At 40.2% G+C, this 11,032-nt stretch overlaps 1 protein-coding gene across 4 annotated transcripts in view; it reads left to right on the plus strand.

The window, feature by feature from the left end:
- unm_sa1614 (un-named sa1614) overlaps positions 1-9,940 on the plus strand; it is a 22,502-nt gene extending 12,562 nt beyond the window's left edge. For 2 of the 4 annotated variants that reach the window (XM_085407199.1, XM_085407200.1), the window contains 13 exons: positions 759-892; positions 1,647-1,738; positions 1,823-2,009; positions 2,186-2,477; positions 4,962-5,029; positions 5,788-5,895; positions 6,304-6,586; positions 6,694-6,861; positions 6,964-7,027; positions 7,761-7,804; positions 8,428-8,582; positions 9,012-9,137; positions 9,759-9,940. In XM_085407199.1, the coding sequence (XP_085263325.1) occupies positions 759-892; positions 1,647-1,738; positions 1,823-2,009; positions 2,186-2,477; positions 4,962-5,029; positions 5,788-5,895; positions 6,304-6,586; positions 6,694-6,861; positions 6,964-7,027; positions 7,761-7,804; positions 8,428-8,582; positions 9,012-9,137; positions 9,759-9,833 (1,796 nt within the window). In that variant the 3' untranslated portion in view covers positions 9,834-9,940. The remainder of the gene's footprint in view (positions 1-758; positions 893-1,646; positions 1,739-1,822; positions 2,010-2,185; positions 2,478-4,961; positions 5,030-5,787; positions 5,896-6,303; positions 6,587-6,693; positions 6,862-6,963; positions 7,028-7,760; positions 7,805-8,427; positions 8,583-9,011; positions 9,138-9,758) is intronic. The other 2 variants (XM_085407202.1, XM_085407201.1) reach the window with 2 other exon arrangements.
- The last annotated feature ends 1,092 nt before the right edge of the window (positions 9,941-11,032 follow it).

An 11,032-nucleotide genomic window follows, 5' to 3' on the forward strand; every position in this document is an offset into this window, starting at 1 on the left:
TTCCTGCTTCTTTCAGTTTAGACAGCTAGCCAAGGTAACACCATACCTCCCGGCTAATGTCTTTGAACGTGCCATTCACCGTTTCCTTGCTTGCAGATTGGACTACTGCAATTCATAGTATTTTGGTCTCGACCAGGCCTCCATTCATTGTCTTCAGATGGTCAAAAATGCAGCTGCTCGCCTGCTAACTGGTACCAACCGGAGAGAGCATATAACCCCAGTTTTAGCTTCTCTACACTGGCTTCCTGTCTCCTACAGGATCCAATTTAAACTTTTACTTTTTGTTTTTAAGTCACCTAATGCCCGAGCCCCTCCTTCTCTGTCTGAGCTCCTCTCTGCTTATGCTCCATGAAAAACCATGAGGTCAAGCTCAAAATTAATGCTGTCCATCCCACGGACTTATCTCAAATCTCATGGCGATAGAGCCTTCTCTGTGGCAGGTCCCAGACTCTGGAATAGTCTCCCCCTAAATATTAGATCTGCACAAACACTTGATCGATTTAAATCACTACTAAAGACACGTTTCTATGCCCTGGCTTTTAACACACTATGGCCCAAGCATTTTGGTCTTATTTCAAATAGTTTTAGTTATTATTTTAATTCTTTTATTGTCCTATTATTGTTATTATTGTATTACATTGTTGCTTTTTAATGCCATTTTTACATTGTTAAGCACTTTGTGCAGCATCTTCTATCTGGAAATGTGCTATATAAATAAATTTGACCTTGACCTTTGACCTTGACCTCTCTTACTGTAGATCCTGGGTGGCTGTCTACAAACCTGGGTATCCTGACCTGTATTGAGTGTTCAGGCATCCACAGGGAAATGGGGGTCCACGTCTCCAGGATCCAGTCTCTGAGCCTGGACAGTCTGGGAACCTCAGACCTGCTGGTAGGTCAGACCTGTTAGCTAATGAGCTTATCAGTCATGCTTTCCAGGTGTAACTGGGTTCACGTCTGAAATGCTACTGTGCAGGGCATTTACATGTGCTCAGCTGAGAACTGTCATTAGCATGTGTCATAGTTTCAGTTAGCTTTGTGAACAGTTATCAAAGACATTTGTAGAGATAAACTCTCAGGTAGTTTCAACGTTTAGAGTCTTTTTTTTCCTGCTGTGCATTTCCATTGCTTTGCAGCTGGATCTTTACTATTTCAGTGCAGTGTGGTTTATTCTGACATATGTAATGTTAGAAAATATTTAACTAAATGTCAAACTTGGTTATTTAATGTTAATTCAGAGAAGAGATTTATATCCATGCAAGACATAATAAGTTCCAATTCTCAGTCAGCAGTGACCTCTGACAAACTGAAAAAGATTGTAACGTTACATCTCGATGCATTCTCAATCATCCAGGTAAGTAAATCCCCAAAAGTTGATTCTGTTCATCTGGGCGTAGCGTTTTCAGTGGGAGAAACGTTTCGTCACTCATCCAAATTACTACTTCAGTCATGACTGAAACTAGCCATGAGTACCGTTCACACAGAGTTGGGAGAGAGTCCCCCAACTAATCCAATCTAGCTTATTCTGAGGTTAAAAATCATGATGATTCTTATTCTTGATACAATACCCACTGAATGGGTATTACATGGCCCTCATGTTGTTTGCCCTTGACTGTGAGCTCTCTCTCTCTCTCTGTATCTCCCAGTTGGCCAGGAATGTCGGTAATTCTGGTTTTAACGAAATACTGGAAGCCAACCTGCTGAGTCCGTCACTGAAGCCCTCTCAACACAGCCACATGTAAGAGACGAACACAGGTGCACACACTCAAAGGAAATATTTCACACTCTAACAAATCTGATGTTGTATATTTTTGACGTGCAGGCCGGAGCGTAAAGACTTCATCCTGTCAAAGTATCAAGATGTTAACTTTGTGAGGCGGAGTCATAGCTCTACTTCGGCGCTGCGACTTCGTCTGCAGGAGGCAACCAAGAGCTGCGATATCTACACTCTGATCCAGCTGTACGCTCAGAGGGCAGAGCTGAGCCAGCCACTGCACGCACACATACAGGTAGCTAAACATACTTGATACAGGCACACTGATGTGCATGTTGGATTGCACGCACACACATACAGATATAAAAAACCCCAGGTATAATCAGCTACACACGCACAGCTACATTAAGATGCATGGTATTAATAATCTGGGAACAACATAATCTCAAGAGATTGTTTTCTTGCCATCAGGAGAAAGGAGAGACAGCGCTCCATTTAGCTGTCCTACTGGCTGACAGGACATCACTGCACATCCTGGACTTCCTGGCTCAGAACTGGTCAGTCTGCTATGGAAACCTTTGTTACACCTCAGTGTGTGTGTGTACCTTTGTGTTTACCTGCATGTTTTTCTTTTTCTTTTTTGTCAGCTCTAATGTTGATACACAGACATCAGCGGGAAACACGGCGTTGCACTACAGCTGTCTACACAACAAGACCGACTGTGTGAAGCTGTTGCTGAGAGCCAGAGCCAACACACACATCAGTAATACACACACACACACACACACACACACACACACACTTGTATAATGTATCTGTCAGAGCTCTCATTTATCAGTTGAGCATCAACTGTGTGTAGAGGTTATTTAATGTCATTCTGATAAAGCATATGAGAAAAATGTCAGACTCTTCACATCCAAAATAATCCGAGTTCACCAGGATTACTGTCCCAAAGATAAAACACTCTTTATTTCAAACAACCACATCATCCAGAGGTTCACAGTAAGGATCGCAAAGACAAACTAAAGATAACCTGAAACAGAAGATCAGTGTCTGTAGAGTTGTAGGTCTTCAGCCTCACTCTCCATGTAGAGTCACCTGCCTTCTGCGCCCATGCCCATCGACTCCAGCCAATAGATGAGGCCCAATAAAAAAACAACAACACAGGAGGACTGTCAGACAATAAGTAAAACGCACAGTTTTTAGGTTTTTACTAGGGGTGCAACGATACACAAAATTCACGGTTCGGTTCGGTTCGATACTTTGGTGTCACGGTTCGATATTTTTTCGATACAAAAAAAAATGTTCATGCCTTTTTAATTTGTCATTTATTAAAATTATAAATATATATTTTAACACAAAAGTACAGTTTTTAAATTTAACCCTAACCCTTGTGCGTGTTGTTTTTTAGCTCGTCATATTGCAGCCACAGAAATTCTTTTGTCCATGAAACCATAAAGCTGCACTTTCTTTTTGCCTTATAGTCTGATTTGTCATAACTTCTCCGTTTTGTGGTAAGCTTTTCTTTGGCTGTCACTTCTTCACCCTGACCTGTCTTATTTGGCTCAGCAGAACTAAAATATATATCTGTCTGTGAAGGTTCTCAGTCATCCAGGTCATCGTAGTGAAATATATATCCTGCCGCACTCACATAAGCTCAGCGATTCTCTGCGCGATCAACCTCTCACATGTTTAAGCTGCGGGAGATTTCACTTGTCATGTTTGCATAGTAAGCTAACAATTAATAAGACGATGTCAGAGGAATTGGTGCACAAATTATCATCACTCACAGATCAGTGCTGTCGCTCTCTATACACAGTTCGCGCGATTGCAAAGTGAAAGCAAAAAAACAAGCGCAAATTCAAACACGATTTCAATATGTCACATATTGACAGTGGCTCACCCAATGACATAATTACCCAGCTACATTTCTGAAAGAATGCAAAAGCATTGACATATATTTTTCCTTCCTACAATAGCCCGACAGGCAGGGCAGAGATAGCCCCGGGACGTCGGGCTAGCGATATTGCGAGCCCTGTATCTGATTGAGGAATCACTCATCTTTGGAAAAGAGAGTTTATTACAGAGAAATGTCTCTTTCCAAAATAAAAGCTATACTATCCGCTTCTTCTGGGCTATATTCTCAGCAGCATATTAAACATATCAGGTCTCCATAAGGAGAATCCTGTGCTAACAGCTGTCTAAATGACTCGGCTAAAGTTTGTAGCATGCATGCTTGTTGTTTTTGTCTTTGCACTAGGATGATGTCGGTGTAAATGTGCAGTCATATTCGTTGTGTTCCCACTAGTGCTTTCAGGTTAATCTCGTTGAAATAACCTTAACGCCACAACACGGCAAATCTCCGTTAACGAGCTACCCTATACAGAGGGGCTAGACGGCCAACACGTTAACGAGCTAACTGCGCTAACACACTAGCTCCCACCCATGTAATTGAGCATTGCATGGCACATCCAACATACTGTTTTACTTTAGTCCATGACTCGCTTACCTTCAGGGTCATACGTCACATGAAAACCAAAATAATTCCAAACGCCAGATCTGAATGAGGGTGGGGAGGTCCACTTCTGTCTCGCTAGCTTGCCCTGCGCTCTTCCTTCTGACCATCCTGTCTGTGTTGAGTGCTCAGTGAATCTGCGTTCGACTACTCCGCCTAGGCTGCACTCTCGAGCCTAGGCGGAGTAGTCAAATGCAGATTCACTGAGCGCTCAACACAGACAGCATCGTCAGAAGGAAAGTTGATAAAAATAAATTACAAATTTTGTATTGTTCTTTTTTTTTTCTCCCCTTTGGTTTTCTTTCTTTCTCTCCCCCTCTTTCTTTCATTCTTTCCCCCTGTCCTATCCCACAGTCATGTCTGTCCCGTTTGCAACTGAAAATAAAATAAATTCATAATTATAATAAAGGTCAATCAAATGGACCAATATGATGATCCACTTAAAATAAATCCTCTTGGCATCTTTCTTGGCCTCAAGACAACAATTCTGATGGCTATAGATCCAAACGGGACACAAAAAAAAAAAATTGAAAAAAAAAAATTTGAAAAAAATTGTATTGTTCGATACATATGCGTACCGAACCGAAAGCACTGTATCGAACGGTTCAATATCGATACGAATATCGTTGCACCCCTAGTTTTTACATGTAGAATATTTTTGGTGACTTGGATAAACTGATGATATTTGGTAATTATTTCATTATTAATTAATATCTTAACCGTTTATTTCAGAGAACGAGTTAGGAGAAACCGCTCTGGATGTGAGCCGCAGGTTGAAGCACACCCATTGTGAGGCACTGGTGAGGTCATCGCTCTGATTACAGATTCACATCAGACTGTCTGATAAATCAGTAACCACCTGTTATACTGTGTTATCACCATATTTGACCAAGATGCCAGAGGACTAAATTACTAGTTTTTTAATTTTTAAAAAATGTATTTAGCAAGATAAATGATGGTCTGTTACTATAATTAACTGCACAGCAATGCATCTTATATCTTTAAAAAGGCGTCAAACATGGTGAAAGCCCCAGTTTAGTGAGTCATATAAGTGGAGGTCAAAGCTAGCAGACTATCTTGTCTATAGTGAGCTTAAGTCACCTACCTGTTAATTTTAGTCTGTGTTTTAACTTGATTTTGTATTGCTGTTGTAGCACTTAATATTTTTACTCTGTTGCAGTGGTTTGTGACTGTTTGCCTGTGAAACGGTACTTACTTGCTTACCTGTTAACCAAAAGGCGTTGATAAAGTTTCACATTGAACACCTGTGTAGTTTTTATAAAAGAGCAAAACAGATACAGAGCTGAAACTAATTATTTTAGCAGGTTGTAAACAAGTGAATTTCTGTTGTAAAATCTGGCATTTTAAAGGCAGTCTATAGAGAGGCACCTAGTTTTTGGACCTATCCTCAACTGACCATCTTTTACTCTCAGCATAGATTGTTAAGCAGCATGCAGTCAAATACTGCTCAAACCTGATAGGTCAGTAGCTCCTAAAGCCTTGTCCCTTGTCTTTGAAGGTGATCCTCATTTACAAATATTTTACTGTGTGTGTGCAGTTGCAGAAAGCCCAGTCCAACCAGTTTGACCATCACGTCCATGTGGAGTACGAGTGGAGGATTCGTCATGACGACCTGTACGACAGTGATGATGACTTTGATGACAAGGTAACCATGGCAACTGACAGGCTGCTGAGTTGAGATTTTTACAAAAAAATGTCCTCAGAGTAATTTAAATGATGTCACTGCCTTTTCTTCATGTTCTGCTTTCATATATAAGTATAAGGGGGATATGTTACTTGTATTTATGATTTACTCTACTCTGCTATCGGAGTTTTGCACAGTTCACAATTTGAAATAATCCTTATTTTATTGGGTTATGGTGCAGCCCATTGGTTTGTACTCTGTTTGAAATAAACATGTTTGGCTCCCTTCCTCGTTAGAGTAAAAGTCTTTGTGCATAAAATCTGCAGTTTAGTCATGATGCTCATAATGAGTTTTAAGCTATCGATCTTTATAAATTGTTCACTGCTTTCTCTCTGCTAACGTCTTCATGTGCTTCACCCTCTGTTTCAGAATGGTCCGTTGAAAAAGGAGCGCTCCACTTCCTCCTCATCCTCTTCTTTCACCCCCTCCTTCTCCTTCTCCTCCCGTCCCTTCAGCTTCAGTCAGTCCAACTCCTCCTGTGTCACGTTGTCCTCCTCTGGAACACCCGGAGGACCAGCTGGAGGCCTTCTCAGTGTGGGGAGGAGACTCGCCATGGCTATGGAGCTTCACAGCCATCCCGCTGGCTCCGTCCCCAGCCCACCACCTCCTCCTCCATCCTCTCCTGCGCCCCCGCTGCCTCCCAGGGTCAAAGGTCAGCTTATATAAACATTTTTTAAATGTTTTATCTGGTTCAACGTCTTTCTCTGGCTTTACCTGCTGCCTGAATGAAAAACCTCAATGCTCTCTTTTGGCTTTCAGCTCCCAATGTTCCTCCTCCTCCACCTCCGTCTGGAGGAGATGGTATGGGGGAGGAAGAAGAGGGAGAGGGTGAGGTATTCTTTCCCCTGACAGGAAATAGAAGGATTACCCCTCCCTCTCCGATCGCCGTCCGACACAAGCGGAGCTGCTCTGAGTCCAGTAAGCACGGTAATATCTGAGAAACACACTGTAATTAATCAGTCAGAAGGATACTGTGTTATTAACTGTGTGTGTGTGTGTGTGTGTGTGTGTGTGTGTGTGTGTGTGTAGATTATGGGTTGCCAGCCAGTCCCAGGATATACAGTGGTCCAGACTCCTCCTTCAGGAAGTGTGTGTGAGTATCCACAGCACTGCATCGAGCACATCCAGGAAAAATCTGTCTCATGACCAGTGTTGTGATCATCATTGGTGCAATAGCTGCTGCATTGATGATCACAACACCGGTTGTGTCTCTTTATTATTTTGTAAGTGTGTTGTTGTTTTTTTTGTTTTTTGTATGAATACAAACTCCAGGAGCACTACAGGAGTTTGTATGTACAGTCCAGTGTTCTAAAATGGTCCACTGAATTTTGTGTTTTTGTATCCTAGCTTTAAAAAAAAAAAAAAGAAGCTAAAATTTAACCTTTGCTGATGAAGCTTATAATTGGATGTGCGATGAAGGGATGTCTCACAGACCGAGGTGCTATTCTGCTCATGTTGTTGTTCAGAATTCAAACCCGTAGAACAAAGTTTTAAGCAAAATAGAAACAAATTAATTTTAGGAGAGATCCTAAAATTTGAATTTGTTCAAAATCTGTCAGAGTAAATTTATTGGGACAGACAGCAGATATGAATATTGTTGGTTTATTATTTCATACATGATTGTAAAAGAATTAAAGAGGACATAAAAGGTTAAAGCTGGAACTTTATTCTTAAACAAAGTGAAGCAGTTTCTACCTAGATAAATTGAGGTTGTACTGACCTCTGGTGGATAGGAGGTGAAATACAGGTCAGTGTGATGAGCTTCAAAACACCACAGACAATAACACGGACTCCTTCTCTTCCCTGTCTGTCTCTGTTTTTTCCAGTCCAGCTTCTCCTCTCAGCTCACTGACTGAACGATCTGACAGAGGTACTTCCTGTCCCAAAACGTCTTCTGAGACCTGAGTCTGTTTTACGTATCAAGAGTCTGTTAAATCCATTATGCCTATCTGTGATAAATGTTTACAGACAGCGTGCACCTACAGTCTTTAACCAGAGAGCAGAAGAGCAGACAAAATCTGAGGATACATTTTGGCTTCTATGAGTTTACACTGACTTCTATGATGGTTTTTTATTTATTTATTTATTTATTTTTATTAAAACAAAATTTATCTGCAGTTTTAGTGAAAATTCCAAAATCTTATCTGAGGATTTGCTGCTTTTTCTTATTTACAGCACATGTGTTGCTTGTGACTGTTCCAAAAAAATGGTTATTTTATCTGACAAAGAAGTGAATTGAATTTAGAGATTAATATTCACATTATTTAATATATGCAAACATGTATTACTTTACATGCACAAAAACGCATTATTTTTTTTAAAAATAATTTAATTTAGTCATTTCAGGTCATTTAAAACTTAATTATGACTAATTAATAATGCATTTTAATGATTATTTTTTCTCTATTATGAAATTGTAAAATATATATTTAATGTAATTATTGTCCCTGTATGAACGAGAATGTACTTAAAACCTGAATCTTTCTGTCTGAGGTTTTCGGAGGGCGGACAGTGAAAGTGGCTCCTCCCATTTCCAGATCCTCAACAGTAAGGCACCAATAAATGGCTCTCCATCCAATCAGCGCTCTCAGAGCTTTGAAAGTGAAAGCAGAGGCTCCGCCCCTCAACCACTTCCTCGTAGATCACTGGTGAGATTTTTGAAAATATTTAACGTCCCATCAACCTTGCAGTGTTTTAATGTTAGGAAGAAAAAAAAATCACAATCCAGTTGCTTCCGCAACACGTTTGCCATCATCTTTCAATGCTGTGATTACAGCCATTGCCCAACTCTCTGTGAATAGTACTCATGGTCTTTGATCAGTGGTCATGACAATTTGCATAGTAATGATCAAGAAATCCTTAATAGTAAAGGGGTATAATTCAAATAATTTGTGTGCAGGTACAGTAGTTATGCAAGCAAAAGGTACAAAGAATGAGCATAAAATGAAAGAAGTGAATCGATATCATATTTGGACAACAGAGGAACAAATTCCAATTGGCAGTACAATGAAATTATAATTGCTACACTGTGATACAAGAGCAATAATGTTACACCTGATTTGGTATGTATCAATTAGCCTCGAGGAGCATCCAGTCGTCGGGTTCAGGCGCTGTATGACTGCCAGGCCGACCACCATGACGAGCTGAGCTTTTCTGAGGGCCAGGTGCTGGTGGTCCTGGGACAGGAGGACAATGATTGGTGGGTAGGTATCAGTATCACCAACCCGACCTCTCATTAGAGCCTCGGCCGGCGGGTTGGAGAAAGTCTCACAGTGTGACCTCATCTGTCCTCTGAACTTAAGTCTGTACTTCAGCTGAAACATATGCCCAGAGGCCTGTTCTGGTAAGGAGAATTTAAAGCTTATAGGATAAACTTTGGGTTTAGCTGGATTTTCACTGCTAACAAAGGTGGTTCAGTTCTTGCTAGGATACTCTAACCTGTGCCAGAGCAGCTTATATTAGTCATCAGCATGTATGAAATCAAACTGCTATTAACTAATTCTCTGGAAAAAATGGCATCACCATTTGTGAAAGTGCTCTTGAACCTCAGTAGCTTTTATAGATAATCTTTCTATGATGAGCATTAAAAAGAAATATAGATTTTTTTAAAGTATACGTTTTACTGTTGATATTACCTTTGCTTAAAAAGTTACCAGGGCTCAAAATCAAATCTTTACCCCTCCTTTAGAATAAAAAAAAAAAAAGTACATAATACGAAGGCAAAATTTTGCAGTGATCCACTCAAGTGGCTCTCACTCTTCAAACCTCTGTTTGACTACATGTCCAGTGAACATTAAGGTAAACATCTCTCTCTCTCTGTGTAGCATGGTTACATAGAGGAAGAACCAGACCAGAGAGGGTTGTTTCCGTCCTCATTCGTCCAGCCGCTGTCTGACTGATGTGAAACCAGAACTGGGCTGACCTCAGACCAGCACAAATCCAGATCACCGCAGAGCTCTGGAGAACCAAACCACATCAGAACACCTGATCTGCAGATGGACCAGGTCAGATGTTCAGAGGCTTCAAATGTTCATGGTCCTGACACGGTTGTCACAGCAACCGGTGTTCCTCATGCCTTCAGTTACCATGGAAACATTATGGATGACCTTCAGTAAAGACAACACATTATTTTTATGTGGCTCCAGTTAGGTCAGGAAAAAAAACAATGAGACAGCCTCGGACAGACCAAACAGCCAGCACTCGAGGCTGCTGTAGCCCGGACTTTATTTATTTACTCAAAAAGCAAAAAAATATTTAAGCACAAAGGGCAAATCACAAGAAACAGCAATCCCCTGGATTTTTATTCTGAAGGTAATCTGGGCCTCATTTTCTTTTGATTTTATTATAATTTATTTATGTTTTCTGAATTTGTGGCTAGCCAAAACACACAAGCTACTGCTGCCACATTTTAGGTTTCGATAGACCCGGACTCAGGCCATATTATTGATCAGATCTGTTGGTTACAGCTGCTTACCCGGATAGCACAAAACACTCTGCGATGCCAAGGACCAAAGCTCTAAAGTGAGATATGAAAGGTGGACTTCATGGGAGACTCGCATTTCCTTCCAGTTGCCTTCGATGTCCCAAGATATCACATCGCCTCAGTGAACACAGCAGTGTGTTGCTGCCACGTTTGCAAAATGAATTTACTCAGTGCTCAAGTCTCAAAACTTCTCATTATAATGAGTTACTTCTGTCGTGATTAAATAATTCTGTTTTAAGAAGAACCGTTGTATTAACATTATAACCAGGGATGGAAAGTTTTATAATTATTATTTTATTTGGCTATTTGAGAAAAATAAGACCTAAAATTCAATCTCAGTAAAAGTACTGAGTTATTTTAGACATAGTTAAACTTAAGAAACAATTAAAAAAAAAAAGAAGCTTATGTAATATACATATATACTCAAGTAATGGCATCAAGCACAAAAGTAAAGCACAAAAATAGACAAACTTGGTACTTTAAGACAGTAGAATTTAATCATTGTGCATAACCTGCATGTGTTGGATATGACTTTAAGAGAAAACACAAATCTTCTTAATGTATGTTCAATAATAATAATAATAATAATTGGATAAGAGTTTTTAATGTTACATG

The sequence above is a fragment of the Rhamphochromis longiceps genome, linkage group LG5 (genome assembly GCF_057381845.1).
Source record: "Rhamphochromis longiceps isolate RC_006_pf linkage group LG5, R_longiceps_female_GT1.1, whole genome shotgun sequence".
Taxonomy (NCBI): Eukaryota; Metazoa; Chordata; class Actinopteri; order Cichliformes; family Cichlidae; genus Rhamphochromis; species Rhamphochromis longiceps.